The 19343-nt window shown below is 49.2% G+C and overlaps 1 protein-coding gene across 2 annotated transcripts in view; it reads left to right on the forward strand.

Moving 5' to 3' along the window:
* Positions 1–19343, forward strand: part of HIP1 (huntingtin interacting protein 1) — a 147443-nt gene that overhangs the window by 113192 nt on the left and 14908 nt on the right. For both annotated transcript variants that reach the window (XM_036279843.1, XM_036279844.1), the window contains exons 6-21: positions 1180–1256; positions 1721–1782; positions 5965–6105; positions 8411–8468; positions 11650–11725; positions 11831–11971; positions 12255–12352; positions 13122–13194; positions 13840–14023; positions 14503–14591; positions 14997–15113; positions 16317–16418; positions 16674–16817; positions 17231–17366; positions 18943–19029; positions 19221–19328. In XM_036279843.1, coding sequence (XP_036135736.1) covers positions 1180–1256; positions 1721–1782; positions 5965–6105; positions 8411–8468; positions 11650–11725; positions 11831–11971; positions 12255–12352; positions 13122–13194; positions 13840–14023; positions 14503–14591; positions 14997–15113; positions 16317–16418; positions 16674–16817; positions 17231–17366; positions 18943–19029; positions 19221–19328 — 1693 coding nt within the window. The remainder of the gene's footprint in view (positions 1–1179; positions 1257–1720; positions 1783–5964; positions 6106–8410; positions 8469–11649; positions 11726–11830; positions 11972–12254; positions 12353–13121; positions 13195–13839; positions 14024–14502; positions 14592–14996; positions 15114–16316; positions 16419–16673; positions 16818–17230; positions 17367–18942; positions 19030–19220; positions 19329–19343) is intronic.

Raw genomic sequence — 19343 nt, forward strand, 5'->3', positions numbered from 1 at the left:
GTACATTTGAAGCAGGGAAGGGAGTGGAAGGCAGGAAGCTGAGGGAGTTACACTCACGGAAGCAGGAAGGCTTGTGCTGGGGGTAGCTCTTGTCGGGCACCAGGTTTGAGAGCTGGACAGTTATCGATGGGAAGGGAAATCGTCCAGGCAGTAGCAAGGGCTATTCATGGCACTAAGGCTAGAGAGCGTGACCTAATAGTGACTCCAGCTGTGAGTCCTCTGCAGGGACATTTGGCAGCTCGTCCTAGGCACAAAGAATGTGACAAAAATCCAGTCTCATCAGGTGAAAGGACAGGCAGCAAGAAAGGTGAGGACCTGGAAGAGGGGGCCCAGGTCACCATGATGTCCAGACTGAGGGAGGAAGTAAGTACAGCCAGAGGGAGCGATGAAGGAACTGACAGGCTCTGAGACAGAGGAGCTGGAGGTGGGCCTGGGGCAGGACAGGACCGCCCTGGCCGAGGGCCGGTGTTGTAGCCAGAGGGAGGTGCGGAGTGGAGGTCTCTGTCTTCAGAACCCCCTTGCTGAACTGGCCATGGTCTTCCTGTGCCCACCTCCACCTTCCCCCTGGCCTTGTGTTCCATCCGCTCCAGACAAACCACACCAAGGAGGAGAGGATGGTACAGATACTGGACGATGATTGATGATACAGAATAATTTCTCCTGACTTTGGGGGTACATGATGTTATATTTTCCTACCTTCAAGTTTATTTGACTAATTATGTTTTGCTAGAGCTAATATGGGAGTGGGTTTGGCTTCCCTGAACCCACAACAGCAGCTTTGGGAAGTGGCCGAAGGACAGTGGGCAGCCTGGCGAGGACTCGGATGCCCCGCGGATAACGGGTGTCGCGCTGCCTGCTCGTGTGGGCTTGGGGGCCGGCCGTGCTCACTCTGGGTCTCACTGGGCCACAGGAGAGCGTCTTTAAGAGAATGTCTCAGGGCACAGATTGTTAGGGGGTGCCCTCTCCTCGTTCCCAGGGGTGGGGTGGGAGCTTCACTCCCAGTGTTCCCCTTACCTGGGAGAGTGCAGGCATGAACCGAATGCACACGTGCCACCCCAGCAAAATCAAGCCCGCTGCTGCCCAGCTCAGTGTAGACGGCTTGCCTGGTTTTGCTTGGCGGGAGTGTAGAGAGAGCTTTTGAGGTGCCATGTTGACTTCCTTTCTCTGCTTCCCTTCCAGAATCCCAGGTTCCCAGGCAACCTTCAGATGAGTGACAGGCAGCTGGACGAGGCTGGAGAGAGTGATGTTAACAACTTGTAAGTTGCTGTCCTCGTGCTCTGGACCCCGTGGGGAAGAAAGCTTTTGTAGACTCTCTCCCTTCCCATTAGGGTCACGGAGGGCCTGATGGTAGGGGCCGGGGCTGGGGCGGGAACTAAAGCCCCTGGGTAACATGGCCTCGGGGGTGCTTACTGCTGGTGCCTTATCCAGAACCTGCCCAGGTTGTCTTACACTCCTGGCTCTAACCTCTGTTCTCCTCTACCTCCCAACCCAGCATGGTGCCTGCCCTCTCCCCCTTGCCACTGTCACTGTTGAATTCACCCTGCTTGATCTTCAAATGGTCTTAATACCCACTTAGGTGGGAGCCAAGAATTGGAGTGTGCGCGCGCGTACGCACAGGGGGGGGGGGGGGAGCAGAAGCAGCAGCACAGAGTGGGGGAAGGGGCGGGGAAGCGCTGGCCTTGGGCTGTGGAGTATAAGCTTTCTTTCCTTTTGGGCCCAGTTTTCAGCTAACAGTGGAGATGTTCGACTATCTGGAGTGCGAACTTAACCTCTTCCAAACTGGTGAGTCTCTCCCTTCCATCCAGCCCAGGCTCTCTTGGGAATTGCCTAATTCCAAGCCTTGCTCCCTGCTGGGACCAGCCAGGCTCGCCCTCTCCCTGCTAGCTGCACACCACGGGGCCAGGGAAGTGGAGACTGCAGGCTCTCGGCCCTCGTGCAGATGGGCTGAGAGTCCGTGATTTCATATCTGAGCAGAATGACCATGCTCCCCAGCCTGCTGGCTTCACCCCTGAAGTCCAGGTCTCCAGGAGCCCAAAGACAGGTCTGACCTCTGACAGCTCATGGCCTGTGGCCCCAACACTGGCTGGTCCTTTGGCCAACCCCATCTGCTACTCAGCCAGGCTGGCGCTCAGGCTGAATTTCTGTAAGAAGGGCTGCTGTCTGCTGTTTGGTTGGTAGCCAGGTCCAGTTGAGTTGTTACCCAAGCCCACATGAGAAGTCCTAATTCCCTAGTTAGGGAGCACTTTCGGGCTCCCTCCTGCTGAGGGTTCTGGTGCCTCTAGGCTGTGAGCCCCTTACACTTCCCTTGTCTCCTGTGTCTTCTCTTCCCCCCAATTCCCAGCATGGCTCCCCCTTCTATCCCTGGGGAATGGAAGAGCCAGTTTCTAAGAGTCAAGATGTTCTATGACAAGTGTCCAACTCTGTCTTCGTGAACAAGCTTGGCAACCTCAGCATTTGGGCATGCAGGGCCCACTCCTGGGGCTACAATTTTCTCACAAAAGACAGAAACTCTGTCGCCCTAAATTGCAGCTTTTTTCAGCATGTTCATCTGTGCAGCAAATACTTACAACTGAGCGGTTAACTCCAGCTATACCAGGCCTGTGACCGGGTGGCAAACTCCTTGATAGTTCGACCAAACAGTTCAGTGCAGGATGTGGTCAGAGGAACACCAGAAACAGTGGGAAACTATGGTTTGTGGGAGAAATAAGAAGGCACTTGGCCCACTAGCAACCTATTTGAACAGAGTCTTCTACAAAAGTCAGTAGAGAAGTAAAAATGAAATAAAATCCAGTCGCTGCTCTAAGGCATTCCCAGCAAGGTAGGAGAAATGGTATAGAGGAGGTTTTTTTTGTTTTGTTTTTAATGCATTAGAAATATTTGCACAAAAGTATACAAACAGCTACACATTGTTGTGGCTAACTTTCCATTATTCAGCTTTGGGTAGGAAGGGCCTGTGTGGATTAGTCAGAATTCATTCATTCATTCAGCTTTGGAATGTGCTTAATTTGAATGCAGGTATGAGTGATATTCTAGGAATTGTCATCCTTGGGGAGACCGTAGAAGTTGCCACTCAGCTGACCCAAGCTGTCTTCCAGCTGCTCTGGCCGCCTTCTCAGGGTCTGCCTGCCACAGTGGCAGGGATTGGGGGGAACTAGGCAAATGTTCCAGCCTTTGGGGCTGTCCCTTCCAGCCCCCGACAGGCTGTTGGAGTAAGAGTATGCAAAGGTGTGATAACACCTGCCGGGGTATGAGGAGGTTGGGAGAATGAGTATTGGTGCAGGCAAATGACCCGACCCAGGTGGCCAACTTGCTCCCACCTCCCATGATATCCGGCTCTGTTTTTATCTGCATTGTTCACTTGTATTATTACCACTAGATGCTGAGCTCCTCCTCAGAATCAGGAACCGTGCCCTACTCATCTCTGTTCTAGCCCGGTGCCTGGTCTAGAGCAAGCGCTCAACAGCAAAGTTCAAGAATGCTTGCCTTAGATGAGCAGCAGTGAAGAAGCAGCAGGTGAACAGAGTTCATAAAGTGGCGTCAGCATCCAGCTGAGTGCCCTGGGCTCACTGGGGTGACCAGCTTCTTAGAGTTGTCTAGGAGAGCCACCTGAGTCTTGGCACCAACCTCTTCATGGTAATTGTTGGTGGCTTTATCATCCCTGAAAGAGCCCTGATTTGGAATCAAAGCCCTCTTCTTCACATCTCCCCTGCTATCTTCCCTGTCCCCAGTCACCTACTGTGTGATGCAAAAGTCATGAGGGCTGGTGTTGGGAGAGGTCTCTCCAGCTTCTGAGTCCTGGTCTGTGACCCTGCAAGGTTCCGACTGGTACCCTCAGAAGGGTGCCACTGGTTTTCAGCTCTGGGAAATGGACCAGTATCACTTAACATTTATTTATAGAACTTGCAGTGGTTCTCAAGCTATGATCCCTGGACCAGCAGCTTCAGCATCACCTAAAAAGCTTATTAGAAAGGCAGATGCTCAGGTTCCACCCCAGACACAACGAATCTGGGGCTGAGGCCTGCGATCAGCATTTTAACAAGGCCCCCAAGTCTGCACTGGCCAGTATGGCAGCCACTAGCCACGTGTGAGTATTTAAATTAATTACAACTAAATAGCAGTAAAAAGCCAGATCCTCAGCTGCACCAGGCGTATTTCGGGCACTCAGCAGCCTCATGCAGCTCACATATCGGGCGGCACGTATGGGATACTTCCATCGTCAGAAAATTCAATTGGATGGAGCTGCTGGGCGATTCTGATGCTAAAGTTTGAGAACCACTGAGCTAGAAAATACAACTTTTAACTAGCTGCATAGTAGAATCACTTGGGAGGGCTTTTGAAACTTACTGATGCCCTCATCCTACTCCAGACCAATAAAACAGAATAGAGGTGTAGGGGAGTTGCAGGCAGACATTAGTAGTTTTTAAATTTTCCCAGATGATTCTAATCAATCTCAAAGCCAAAGTTGAGAACCACTGCATAGTGCTACACACTTTCCACAACATTTTTATTTAATTCTTACAAGATCCTTATGAGAGGTTCTGTTAGAACCACCTGTATCGTATAGAAAATCAGCCGGTGGCGCAGAGAGGTTGAGTAACTTGTCCATGGTCACACTGCCCTAGATGTTCCTGGATGCCAAGGGGCATTCCTGGAAAGCAGCGTTAGGCCTGGAGATGGAGCAGTCTGATTCTCTGCCAGAATGGAGCCTACGGAAGCCAGTAGACATGGGGATGGCCGCCTTGCAGTGACAGCTGCTTTTAATTTGTGTCAAGAAAAGCTGCCTTTTAATTAGAACCATTTGGGATTTTTTTTTCAGCTGCCAGACTGAGCTAGTTAACAGGGATTAGTGCAGTCAGGGAAGGCCGAACACAGCAGCGCCGGGATTTCCTCCGGGGCAGTCCCACATGCTAAGGGACTGCAGACAGGAAATTGGCCCCGGCCACTGGTTTGTGCTGAGGGTCCACAGCCAGGCATCAAGGTGCAGGGGGTTAATGTGGTGGGGACTCAGGAGCAAGACATTGAGAGAGCAACTTGCTCTCTGGAGCTTGGGAGAGTGGAGGGCAGTACCTCTGTTGGCCTGCTGCAAGGACTTCCATCAGCTTTTGATCCTGATGGGCATCCTCCTCCCGGCCCCTGGCCCTTGCAGGCTCTCCAGTGGTCTACCCAGGGCTCTTGCACAGCCCCCTTTTGCTGCCCCAATATCCCTGTGGCAAGCCACCAGTAATCCAGGCTGGCATTCCCTTCCTCGTGTTCTGATCCACGTTTGATACGTTCCCCACATATTAACTGTTGCCACCACCAGACTGGGTACTTCCCAGGGTGGAGTGGCCATCAGACTGTTTATGTGTGAGGGGAAGGGCTGGATTCGCTATCTCTGCAGCCCCTTCAGTCCTGAAATTCCGATGCCCTGTAGATCTGAGGACTTCCCTTGAACAGGAGCTTATCTTCTCATCACCATTAAACCAGAACCTGAAAAATGATGAGTTCAGCCTTTCTGATCAGCCTGGCGGCGGAGGCCAGGAAGCTCCCATCGGAGGGATTCTCCTCACTGGTGTCCACCAGGCTGTGGGCAAATCTCTTCTTTCCCAGCTTCCACAGGGCTGTGCAAGACGAGCAGAGTTCACATGTTCACGACACGTGGAGCACCTTGGCTTGTGGGAGCACAGGCTTCTGGTCCTGCCATTGCTGGCTACACAGGCTCTATCGTTTAACTCACCACCTCTCAGCAAAACCAGTTCTTGACTTTGTGACCACCTTCACGTCACTGACCATCAGTTTCCTCACCTGTGTGACGGGTACCTTTAATTGTCCTGTAGGCGTGCTGTGCAGTTGAAGTGCATTAAATGCAATAGTGTATGCAAAGAATAGGTCCTCAGTGTGTGTGAGACCCTGCCTTCCGCCCCTCTGAGGCGGTCACCTATGGTTTCCTAGCTCTACTACCTCTCCCCCACTTTTATCTTCTAGTATTCAACTCCCTGGACATGTCCCGCTCCGTGTCAGTGACAACCGCGGGGCAGTGCCGCCTTGCCCCGCTGATCCAGGTCATATTGGACTGCAGTCACCTCTATGATTACACTGTCAAGCTTCTCTTCAAACTCCACTCCTGTGAGTACACCAGCCAGATCTTCTGGGAACTTCTGGCTGGAAGGAGGATCTCAGCCTGAGGCTCTCCCTGGGGAAATGCAGCTCCTCAGTGGCCTGACCGTCCAGCCTCTGTTCCAAAAGGCCCTGCGGCTCCCGGGCAGCTTGAGAAGAGCAGGGTGTGCGAGCTTCAGTGTGCCAGGGAAGCAGGGTGCTCCTTTCCCCAACCCCTAGCCGCACCTCATCTCCATCCATACATGTCATGTATTCTGTGAACCACACAAACAATGACAGACCTGGCCTAGACCCACAGCAGCAAAGGCAGTGCTTTGCAAAGTGTTCATCAACACAGTCTCTTTGTACAAATGGCATTTTGTAGAGAAATATAAATATAAAACAGCCTCTCAAGTAAATAGAATGCTGACCCTGACCTAGCCACAGATCCCTGCAATGCTTTTGCAGACTTTATTACTGGTCCTACAGAAGGCCTTATACTTCCAGGTGCTTCTTGTTTAAAACCGTCTGCACTGGTAGGATTCAGGGTCTGCATTGTTAAACCATAGGCCAGATGAATTGGATGTGGGTGGTGTCTGGGCCACACTCCAAGGTGGCCACTGTGAAGGATGTACACGTGCAGAAGGTGTGGATGATGGAAAACCAATAAAAATCAAGACATGATTGGATACTAGCCAGGTTTATTTTAGAATTCTCAGACAAGGGACACTCTGGAACTGTGGTCACTGACAAGGACTGGACCTGGTTACTTAGCACTAGGGAGTTAGCATCACGCTGATGAATCCAGGAGGGTTTGGTGGAAGGAAGGTTGGAATTTTATGTTCAGGGGTTCGAAGGGCTTTGGAGCAGGTGCACGTGTCTGAAGGGAGCAGAGGTTGGAGTAAATTCCAGGGGAAGGCAAGCGGTTACTTAGAAGCTCTGAATACAGATGATCTTGTCATTGTTTCTAAGATGCTGTGGGACCCAGTTGCCCATTAGAATATACTCACTTTCTTCTAAAGTGGTGAGTTATGAGACGAGACAGGTAATTAAGTATTTGGGTTTAAAGGCCTTCTTTAAAGGCAAAGCAATACATAAGACCCCCCAACTGATGGCCACTGGGCAGGAGACCTGTGTGACTTGGGGAGAGAGTGGGAGAGATACTCCATACAGTATATACTTATCTAATAATAAACTTTTATTTTAAAATAGTTTCGATCTATAGAAAAGTTGCAGATAGTTCAGAGTTCCCATATACCCCCAACCCCGTTTCCTCTATTGTCAGCATCTTAGATTAGTATGATATTTGCCACAACTAATGAACTGATATTGATACATTATTATTACCTGAAGTCTGTACTTCATTCAGGTTTCCATAGTTTTTACCTAATGTCCTTTCTGTGCCCCAGGACCCCATTTAGAACACCACATTGCATTCAGTCATGTCTCCTTAGTCTCTTCTCGGCTGTGACAGTTTCTTAGACTTTCCTTGTTTTTGATGACTTTGATAGTTTTGAGTTCTGGTCAGATATCTTGTAGAAAGTCCCTCAAGTTGAGTCTGTCTGATGCTTTTCTCATGACTTGACTGGGGTTCTGGGAGACAGATCACGGAAGTAAAGTGCCATTGCCACCTGCTGTAACTTTTGCCATTTTGAATGATCATACCTTATACGTGTACTACTTCTTATACCAAATGAATATAGCGCCTATTCAATGATTTACATTTAGAAAAATAAAAGGATCTCTGAGTGGTGCTCTGTACCTGAAATGCTCAGAACCACCCCATCTGTGAGGTGAAAGGACCGTAAAGAACCTGCTCCAGGGGAGGCTGGCCCCAGGAGGCTGCGCTTGTCCCACATCACAGTTAGCAGGGACCGAGTGGGCACTGGACCTAGATCGTGCGAGTCAGCCCCATGGTCTTACCTCTCACAGGCATCCTCTTGGGCAGATGCTATGGATTTCTTCTGGACTAATGTCTGCACTGGGCCTCACTCAGTACACCCCCTGCAACCCTCGTCCCCCTCCCTCTGGGGCCAGCTGTGGCCATTCCGCTGCTTGGCCAGGTCACCACGCTTCTTCTGTGCTCTGGGACACAATGTCCAGTCCACTGTGCCCAGCATGGCTCGTACTCCAGGAGCACTAGGAAGGAAGATTTGGAGGATAAGTGCCCCAAACTCCCTGCTGTTAAGCTTCCTTGGATACTAGTCCTGGGGTGGCTCTAGGCCAGGAATGCCCACCAGCAGGGTTGGCCACAAGCCCCAGGACAGATGGTCCCCTGTGGCTTGACCTGCCTTCTGGTCCTCCTTTTTCCTCACTCTTTTCCAATTTCTCCCAGGTCTCCCAGCCGACACCCTGCAAGGCCACCGGGACCGTTTCATGGAGCAGTTCACTAAGTAAGTGTTGCTGAAGTGACAGGAATGAAGATGAATAAAAAAAAGTGCCATAAAATCAATCCATGCAAGAACGAACCCTTTAAAATGATTGAGGAATGAAGGTATCTGCATTTAAAGCAATAAAATAAAAAGAACTAGGAGGGTGGCAAACCTACCAGTTTCTGGGGAAGCTGCCATTTCCCTAATAAATCCCCCAGAAGCACACAGAAGAAGGCGACTTCATTTGTCACCTGCTTCACGCCCAGGGCTTCATCCTCTTCACTTCTCCCTCAGTTCTGTGGCCTAATACCATGTGCGTGCTGACAACTCCCAGATCCGGGTCTCTAGCAGAGCCTTACCTCGATTCCAGTCTCACCTGCCCAGTTGCCTACGTGACATTTCTACACCAGACCTAAATCTCAAACCAAACTCTAGGTTTTCCGTTTTCTTCCTGGTTCTTTCTATCTCAGTAAATACTGCCACCGTCCATTTAGGCCAGAGATTTAGAACTCCCCGTTTTCCTCATCCCCTATATCCCCGCCATCTGCAGGTTCAGCTGATACTCTACAAATATATCTTGGTTCTGGTCATATCTCCTCCCGTCTCTTCCGCTACCATTGCTGTCTGCCCGGACCTCCAATATTGATGGGATACCCTAGACTTCCACTCCACCCACCTACAATCCTGTCCTCACCCGGGAGTTAGAACATCCTTGTAAAAATATAAATCCCTTCCTCAAAGCCTTTCAGTGGCTTCTGATTACACTGAGAATAAAAGCCAAGCTCTTCTTTACAAGACCCTGCATGATCTGGCCCCACCTGCCATCTCTGACCTTGTCTCCAGAGCTCAACATGTTTTGGCCACACAGGTCCTCCGATTCCTGGAAACAGGCTCAGCGTAATCCTCCCTCAGGGCCTTCGCATTGCTGTTCTCTCCTGGGGATTCTCTCAGCCTGACCAGCTCAAGGTCATCTTTGGTCACCTACGCTCAGGCAATCTTTGGTCACCTTGTTTGCGTTGGGTCTTCTCATCTCTTGATCCTCCAGTCTCACCCCACCCCCCATATTCTCTCTCACAGCACCCTATTTATATCCTAGATTGTTCTTAGCACAACTTTATTTCTGTTTGTCTTGTCTGTTATACCCCTAGCACCTGATACATAGCAATTAAGCATATAGGGTTTAATAAGGATTTGAATGAATTCATGAGCTAATAAACCAGCTGTCTAGTCTAGAAGAGGCAGAGCTTGTCTGACTGAGAGGCTAATTATTCTGGTGCTTTTGGAAAAGAAAATTGGTGGTTACATGAAAAGGACAGCTCATCTCTCAATTAAGTGTGCCCAAGAAGAGGGGAAGGAATGGAGTGGGAGACAGGAGAGCCAGGGAGCCAGAAGGGGATCAGCTTAGCAGGGTTTATTTTGACACTCTTGTTTTTCCTGTTAATTTCTTCATCGCTGACTTCAGGAAAGGCATAGCTCCCAAATCCCAAGCTTCGGCTCCTCCTGCTGCTGGTTCCCCAGCTGCAGAGGACAAGTTCAGGGTTGTACTAATCTACTGATTTCCTTGTTCCATTTGAAAAGCCTCGTCTGTTTACTCTATAACAAATGACTTACTAAACCCTGGGAGACAGGCCCTGGAGCTGATTTCCTGGAATGTTAAATTCCAGTAGCTGTTGAAAATGGTAGAGCCTATTACTGTTGGCTCCATCCCAGAAAGAAGGAGAAGTGTGGTCAGGTTATTTTATTCCCTTTCATTTTTTTTCTAGCTTATGAAAATATCTCCTGTGAGTGGCCACCTCACTTTCTCTTCTAACAGGCACTGTGGTTCTCTGGGGGGCACTGCCTCCAGTTCTGGGGAAGCAGCAGTGACAGCACACACAGTCCTAACCTTGGGGGCTGGGGGCTGTCCTGAGACCCCAGGGGTCTAGGTTATTGGACTAAGCTGCAGAAAATTCTGTGTTGCAGAGAGAGGGTGGTGAGATCCATGACCCCCTTTCATCTCAGAAAATATGCCTGGTGTTCACAGCCTTCCTTGGCCTTCAAAGTTTAGATTCAAAATAGAGACTTGAGGATGAGGGGGGAACATCGATTTCTTCATTCACATATTCATCCAAGATTAGGACACAGTATAATTTTTCTCCGATGAATACTTGTTGAGTAGTTCCCGGTTTGGTACTGTGGTAACCCTAGATCAGCAGGGCTCTGTGTCTGCTCTCCAGAAGCTTCTAGTCTAACTGGAGAGATAACAAATAGCCCTAACACTCTAACACAAGATGATTTGATTAAAAAGAGATCTACCTTGCTCTGGCCAGTGTGGCTCAGTTGTTCGCGCATCATCCCACCAAAACCAAAGGCTGCCGTCCTGGTCAGGGCACAAGCCCTGGTTTCGGGCTCCATCCCCAATAGGGGGTGTGCAGGAGGCAGCCAATCGATGTTACACACTCACATTGATGTTTCTCTCTCTCCCTCTCCCTTCCTTTCTCTCTAAAAATCAATAAACTATTCTCTGAAAAAAGAGAGAGAGAGAGAGCCCTGGCCGGTTTGCTCAGTGGTTAGAGTGTCAGCCTGTGGACCAGAGTCCCAGGTTCGGTTCCCGCTAAGGGCACGTACCTCAGTTACAGTTTGTCCCCAGACCCAGTTGGGGTCATGCGAGTGGCAGCCAATCCATGTGTCTCTCTCACATCTATGTTTCTCTCTCTCTCTTCCCCGCTCTCTTCCTCTTGCTCTATCTGAAGATAAATGCAAAAATGTCCTCGGGTGAGGATTAAAAAAGAGAGAGAGAGAGAGAGAAAGATCTACCTTAGTCATTTAAGTTCCCTTCCCTTTTCCTGTGGTTAGTTGGTTTATCCTGAGAGCATATTTCTTTTAATTTTACTGTAAGCCAAATGCTCCTAGGAAGCTACAACTGACAGACAACATTGTATATTCTACAGTGATGCAGAAATTAGTTTTGGAGTTATCTGTTCTTATAAAGGATTTTGTAGTTTGGGTTACTCTTTCCTCGCCACCAGATAAGTGAGGACTGGCCATAAGTACTCTTTCTCTATAGCATCATAATTGAATCCTTGCACCATGGAGGCCATCTCCTTGACAGCTTGTGCCTCTGGCCTGGGCAGGCACAGGAGGAAAGCTGGGTGGTGGTACTGTCCCCTCCTCCCCGGGGCTGGTGAAGACCCCAGCCCCTTGGGCCATTCTCCATCCCTAGGCTGAAAGATCTGTTCTACCGCTCCAGCAACCTCCAGTACTTCAAGCGGCTCATTCAGATCCCTCAGCTGCCTGAGGTAAGTCCCAGCCACACCCTGGGAGCTGCCGAGTCCAGGGTACCCTTTTAGAGGTTGGCAGGCCTGATGAGTGACAAAGTGTGAGGATGTGTCTTCCCTCTTCAGAACCCACCCAACTTCCTACGAGCCTCTGCCCTGTCAGAACACATCAGCCCTGTCGTGGTAATCCCAGCTGAGGCCTCATCCCCTGACAGTGAGCCAGTCTTGGAGAAGGATGACCTCATGGACATGGATGCCTCCCAGCAGGTCAGGACCATTTGGGAGAGAAACTTGGCTCTTCCCATTGACCCCTGGCGGAGAGGACGGGAAGGACTCTGACCAAGCCACATTGGCTCTAACCAGGGTCAGCTGCCTTCTAACCCGGGCTGTAACTTATACTGAGTGCCCTGCCCTGTGGTCCCTAGGAGGGACCATAAACAGATTTGAACCAAATTAAGAAAGGGCCCATTCTTACATGTCACTCATTTGACCCCTACCCAGAATCCTCTGGATCTCTAACTTTGTTCTCAATCCTCTTTGGCCACTGCAGAATTTATTTGACAACAAGTTTGATGACATCTTTGGCAGCTCGTTCAGCCATGATCCCTTCAATTTCAACAGTCAGAACGGTGTGAACAAGGATGAGAAGTGAGTCCAAGCTGGGTTAATGTAGATGGAGCAGAAACTAAGTTGAGCCATGATCTGACTTGCTGCACCCAGCAAAAGAGGAATTTTTTAAAATCTTTTTATTGATTTGAGAGAGAGAAACATTGATGTGAGAGAGAAACATCGATTAGTTGCCTCATATGCACCTCGATGGGGGATCAAACCAGCAACCTTGTGATGCACAGGATGACACTCAGCCAACTGAGCCACACTGGCCAGGGCCAAAGAGGAATTCTTTTTATTTTATTTTATTTTTTATTTTCTTTATTTATTTTTCTTTATTGATGTTTAGAGAGAGAGGTAGAAATATCGATGAGAGTGAACATTGATTGGCCACCTCCTGCATGCCCCCCACTGGGGATTGGGCCCACAACCTGGGCATGTGCCCTGACCAGGAATCAAACTGGTGACCTCTTTGTGCATGGGTCAGTGCTCAACCAGTGAGCCACACTGGCCAGGTAGAGGAATTCTTAATGATGCTTCAGTGTCTTAGAGAAATGTCTTGACCTTCAAATATTGGCTCCTTTAATCCCAAAGGAAAGTCAAATGCTACTGAAATAACAGTGGACCTGTGGGTGTTAGGTTAGTATCTGGTAACAATGACAGTCTTAGAGGAAAATCTATGGAATTTCAAAGAACTGTCTCCAGATTAACACTAGCTTTGAACTTCCTCCCCTGACCTCCCAGCTTGTATTTAAAAAGGGGAGGGGTAGGAGCACAGTAGAAGCAAACTTGTTCTCCTTGTTCTCAGGGATCACTTAATTGATCAATTGTACCAAGAGATCAGTGGGCTGAAGGCACAGCTGGAAAATATGAAGACTGAGGTATGTGCTCTGATCTGTTTCTGGACTTCACCATAACAGGACAGATTTTAATATTAAATTTACTTCACGGAGATACGTGTTGGACCACATCTTCGGGGGGATTAATTAGTAGCAATGCCAAAGCCAGAGGACCTTGTCTTTCCATGTTCTCAATTGTAATGCATTTCTCTTGTACTTGCTTTGAGAATGGCATTGAAGCCAAGCTCTAGTGTCTCAGAGATAACCATGATCACCAACCAAATGGCTATGAAGCTGTGGTGAGAAAGACCTGTTCTCAAATGGCAATAAGTTGTGTGATGGCTGTTTGCAGTGTCTGATGCTATAAATATGCCTGCCCCTCAGACCCAGAGCTGGTCAGAGGCTTTACTCACTGGGACAGATGAACATTTTCTCTTTCCTGATTTCATTTCATTCATCGCTGCTCCCACACCACTCTAACAGGACCAGAATACCCCCACCATCATCCCTTGTTGCAGATTGGATGGTTTATAATCCTTGAAGGTTTGCTCTCATGAGGCCTTGGGAATGGGCTTGCTGGGAAAAACCTAGGTGTTTATTTGGCCGGTGCTGGAAACATGTAGGACCTGCTTCTCAGCCCAGCACACAGTGCTTCCGGCAGACACGTTACTTAAGCCCCTCCCACAGAGCCAGCGGGCTATCCTGCAGCTGAAGGGCCGCATCAGTGAGCTGGAGGCCGAGCTGGCCGAGCAGCAGCACCTGCGGCAGCAGGCGGTCGATGATAGTGAGTTTCTGCGGGCAGAGCTGGACGAGCTCAAGAAGAAGCGCGAAGACACGGAGAAGGCACAGCGGAGCCTTACGGAGATAGAAAGTGAGAGGCTGGTGGGAGTGCGGTTCGGGAAATCAGGATGAAGGAGGAGGCTGGGTGTCCAGAGTTGCTGTCAGGAGTGGCTGCTAGAGCTGGGAATCCCGCAGGTAGAGCACCTGTGAGGCACTGCCGTGAACACTGCAATGGGGACTACAAAACGTGACAGGGGTGCCTGCCCTGGGAGAGTGAATCTCCGAAGGAGAGATAGCCCAAGAATTAACTTGACTTAAAGCCAAAAACATTGATAAAGTAAATACATGTGTGTAAATGCTCGGGAGGCATGGATTGGTGCAGTGATTTGAGTCAGGTGAATCCTTTTTTATAGACGACTTCCCTAAGGAGTTTAAGTAGAATTTTTGAGGGAGAAGAGGTGTATGCATTTGTGAAAAGAAAGGAGGGTCTTTTGAAGACTCTGGCTTATTGGAAGGCGGGTGGAGAGTCCTTGCCAGGTAAAGTCGTCACCTTGGTCCTTGACCATTCAGGGAAAGCCCAGGCCAATGAGCAGCGGTACAGCAAGCTGAAGGAGAAGTACAGTGAGCTGGTGCAGAACCACGCTGACCTGCTGCGGAAGGTAGGACCCCTGATCTCCCTCTCATCGTGCGCAGGCCCCACATCACGGGGGAGAGAGCAACTCAGGCCTCATGGCTTCTCCAAGTCCAGTGCCCCCACCAGTCTCTGGTGGGTCACCACCATTTCTTGGGAACCTCAGTTTTTCAGGCTCCCTTGCCTCCCATACCTTGAGCTCCACCATAGATGCTAGCCCCACTTGCATTATCCTCCATCTGTATTATTTCTTTAAATATTTAAGAATATATATCTGCAGATGACAGCTTTCTGTTGACTTCCCTCTGGGTAGGAGATTGATCTCTGTCCAACTCTAGGGTATTCACATTCTGAATGCTGTCATTTGTTCTAGAAGGAAGATGTCCTTTAAGCCTGAGATGAGCCACTTCAAGACAATGTTCTTCTCTTACAGAATGCAGAGGTGACCAAACAGGTGTCTATGGCCAGACAAGTCCAGGTGGATTTGGAACGAGAGAAAAAAGAGCTAGAGGATTCCTTCCAGCGCATCAGTGAGCAGGCCCAGTGGAAGGTGAGTGTGAGGGAGACCTACATGGGAAATGATGGAGGGGTCCATCTGAGCTGGAGGCAGGCTTTGTTCAAAAGACCTTGTCTTCTTCTGCTCCACGGGCAGCTGGCTCTGTGGGTTGGAGCTATGAGAGGCCGTATAGAATAGGTCATGGTTACCAATGCATAAGTAGGTAGAAGTGACAAAGGGACCCAAGTTGAGTAAGGTTCATCAGCAAAGGCTTTCCCGGGGCAAGTCCTGAGGAGAGTCTGAAGTGAAAGCATATGGATATCAGAAAGAAGAACAAGTGTTGACAAGGAGTTGCAGCCAGTGGAACACCCATGAGTCAGGGTGGGGTTGGCAGGAGGTCCTTTTGGAGTAAGCGATGTTAGGTGGATAAAACTCAGTGCCTTATATTTCAAGTAGTGGCTTTCACATTTTCTATGACCCAAAATAAAAAATGCACCTATCTAATGGAAATAAAAGTTTTGCAAAATAATACTTATCCTTACTATGTGAGTGCATTTGGATATTTTGTTCTGCTGTTTCATTTTTTAAAATGTTAGCTGTGAATTTTACTAATGGGTTACAACCCGACCTTTGAAAAACACACTTAGAAGTCAAAGAAGGGGAATTATATTTCCAAATGGCAAGATTTGGCAATGTACCAATGTTGGGATGCCTGAATTAAAGATCCAATTCTACTTGAATCAGTATTATAAGCTTAAGCATGGCACTCAGGAAATGTCTCTAAAATTCCCCCCTTGACATTCCATTTGCTCAGAAGAAAATTTTTTTGTACACTCTTGAGTTCTTACCTCTTTCCCCCACCCCCCTCTTTGCTGAGGTAAAACTTGCATACAAAAGAATACGTAAATTGCCTTGGCCGGTTTTGCTCAGTGGTTAGAGCATCAGCCTGCGGACCAGAGAGTCCCGGGTTCAGTTCCCACTAAGGGCACGTACCTTGGTTGCAATTTGTCCCCAGCCCCGATTGGGGTTGCGTGGGTGGCGGCCACTCGATGTGTCTCACTCACATTGATGTGTGTCTTTCCCTCCCACTCTATCAGAAGATAAATGCAAAAAAAAAAAAAAAAAAGTCCTCTGGTGAGGATAAAAAAAAAAAAAGCATACATAAATCTCATTTATAGCTCAGGCATTTTTTTACATGTATTTATCCCTTGTAACCACCACCCAGATCAGGGTGCTCCTGTTTTTCTTCTCTTTCAGACTCAAGAACAGACGGAAGTACTAGAGAACTTGAAGCAAGAACTTGCCACCAGCAAACAGGAACTCCAGATTGTCCAAGGCAGCCTAGAAACAGCTGCCCAGGTGAGCGCCACCTTCTTTATCCCCCTTCCTTATCCTTTTCCCCTCTGGCTTTCGTATTGCTGTCACTGAGCCTCTTTCACCATCCAGCATATGGCCAGCCTGGTCCCATCTGTGATCATTGTGTACTCAGAGGAATGAAAGTGGCAGGTTAAAGAGATAACACCTTGTGTTCCTTGTGGCGGGTTTGGATTTCTGGGGAGGGGACAGTTTAATTCCTCCCAGCAACTCTCTCTTCCCATGCGGTTGCTATTACAGTCCGAAGAAAAATGGGTGACCCAGATTGCTGAACTGGAGAAGGAGCGGGACAGCTTGGTGAATGCCATGGCTCGTCGGGAAGAGGAATTCTCTACTCTTCAGGGACAGCTGGAATACACCCAGCTCAAACTGTCCAGCACACAGGCAAGTAACAGACTCCCTTAGGCTGACCATGTTCGACCTTACACCCCTGGGCCTCAACGGTGTATTCATGGAGGCTGGGGGCTATGAAAGGGGCTTGGGCCCCCAGCCTGCTTGTGAAGGTATCTGTAGGAATAGCTCCCAATGCCAGTGTGCCCTGAGTCACCCACAGAGCAGATGAGGGAAAGCAAAGCTCTCCTTTGTATGAAAAAGGGATGCACTTAGCACTCTCTTCCCAAGACTGAAGAATGGGCTGCAGTGGCCCATCCCCTTAGCCACCTGTGGTCAGTGACATGCACCTTGGACAAAGCAACAATTTGAGCTAAGGTGCCAGGAATCCCGGCTGTCACCAGTGGATGCTGCTTGAAGGCTCTTGTAGGATCTGTGGCAGACTCACCTCCCTGGACCATTTTTAGGAATCTATGTGCCAGCTTGCAAAGGACCAACGAAAAATGCTTCTGGCAGAATCAAAGAAGGCTGCAGAGCAGGTGATACAAGAGGCCCTGAGACAGCTCGAGGAGCCCAGTCTCATCAGCTGTCCCGGATCTGCAGGTACTCTTCCCCAGCTTGCAGGGCCGAATCCCGTTGGCATTAAATCCCATGTGACGCTGAGCTCAGGTTCTCAGCTGGCTGCATGTCAGAATTGCCTGGGGATGCCTGGGCCCCAATCCCGAGATCAGTTCAATAGTAAGCTCTTTGGCATAGGGTCTAGACAGTCATGTTTTCTAAAGCCCCCAGCTGAGATAATCATGGGTCACACTGATGAAACACCTACTGGGAGCTGAACCTTGATAATAATTTTAAAGGCCAGGAGGAGGAGGAGGTGGCAGTGCTGTGTCTCTAAGGGGGAAACTGTGCTCTAAGTCAAAGGGTGATTACTCATGAGCTTCAGGCCAGACAGGGAGGTGTCAAAGTATGGAGGGGCAGAAACAATAAAAGTCCCCACATAGGTATGCACAGGGGCCCACTTGGCACGTACCAGAGTCCTAAGGGCAGGCGAGTAGAGCTGTTTGTCCGCATCTGAGAAGCCCTCTGGATGAGAGGAGAGAGAGCCTTTGTGCACAGTGGGTGGGAAAGCACCCAGGCCCAGGGGATACATGAAGTTATAGTGATGAGTAGATCTCGTGACAGCTCATTCTCAGAGAAAACATGTTGGAAAAGTAATGAGCGTTTCCACGGAAGGACCAGGCAGATGGGAAGAAACAGCTGACAGTTGATTTTTATTATCAAATAGAAAGGTCTCAATGTGGTGAAGTATACAGCAAGGGCTATTATATCTTATTCACGGGGAACCCATCTGTTAGGAAACACCACAGTTATAAATGAAAGAGCACACTCAGTACCTGATGTACTGAGGGATGCCAGGAAGTGGGACCACTGTGGGCAGATTCGGAGGAGAGATGTTATGAGCTAGCTTTTGAAGGAAGAGGAGAGACATTAACCGTGGGGAGGAAGAAAAGTGGGGGATGATAATAAAATAACTGATATTTCCTGAGTGCTTTCTGTGTTCCCAGCACTATTCTAAACGCTTTATATGCCTTGGCCCAGCAAATCCTCATGATGATGCTAGGGGGGTATTATTTCTGTTTTCAGATGAGGAAGCAGGTACAGGCGGCATGAGATCATGCCTAGTGGTAGAGCCAGGAGCCGTGCCAAGCCATGTGACCAGAGCCCATACTGTAACTCCTGTGACACAGTCTCCATGGACCTGTGCACAGAGGCATAGCAGTGGGAATGACTGTTGTGTGCAGAGCACAAACATAGATTAGCCTATGGGAGCCAAGTGTCTGGGCTCAAGGTTAATGCGAGTCCAAGGGCCTTGAAAGACTTAACAGGAAAACCTGGATTTGATACAATGGGAAGTAATGAGAAATGAGATGCAGAATCTAGGCGGGCAATGTGGTTGTCCTGGTTCTTCAGAGAGGCTCGGAAGTATAGCTTTGGAAGCTACAATAAGAGAATCTCATACCAGAGTAACCAGTGAGCTTTTCTCCCTTCCCCCTTCTTAGAGCAGCTCCCATAGGGCTGGGGCCACTCACTAGGTAGGCTCATCCATCAGGTGACTTGACTAACAGGGATGAAGCGACTATGGCAACTGGCTTTGACTTTGCCCTGTTTCCTCTCACAGATCACCTTCTCTCCACGGTTAAGTCCGTTTCCAGCTGTATTGAGCAACTGGAAAAAGGCTGGAGCCAGTATCTGGCCTGCCCAGAAGGTAAGAAGGGCAAAGGATAGGGTCTGCCACCAGTGATGGCTGGGCAGGGCTCAGAAATGCTTGAATGTGGAAATACGGGTTCCCATGCACCAAGCAAGGAGTGTGTACTACCTGTAAAGCCGGGATGGAAGAGACATGAATGTGATACCTCTCAAGCAGGACTGAGAAACTTTCCTTCAAACTCCCGGCAGATATCAGTGGGCTTCTGCACTCGGTAACCCTCCTTGCCCACTTGACCAGTGACACCATTGTTCATGGTGGCACCACCTGCCTGAGAGCCCCACCAGAGCCCGCTGATGGTAAGTACCAGAGGT

Source organism: Molossus molossus, unplaced genomic scaffold, assembly GCF_014108415.1.
Source record: "Molossus molossus isolate mMolMol1 unplaced genomic scaffold, mMolMol1.p scaffold_m16_p_3, whole genome shotgun sequence".
Lineage (NCBI taxonomy): Eukaryota > Metazoa > Chordata > Mammalia > Chiroptera > Molossidae > Molossus > Molossus molossus.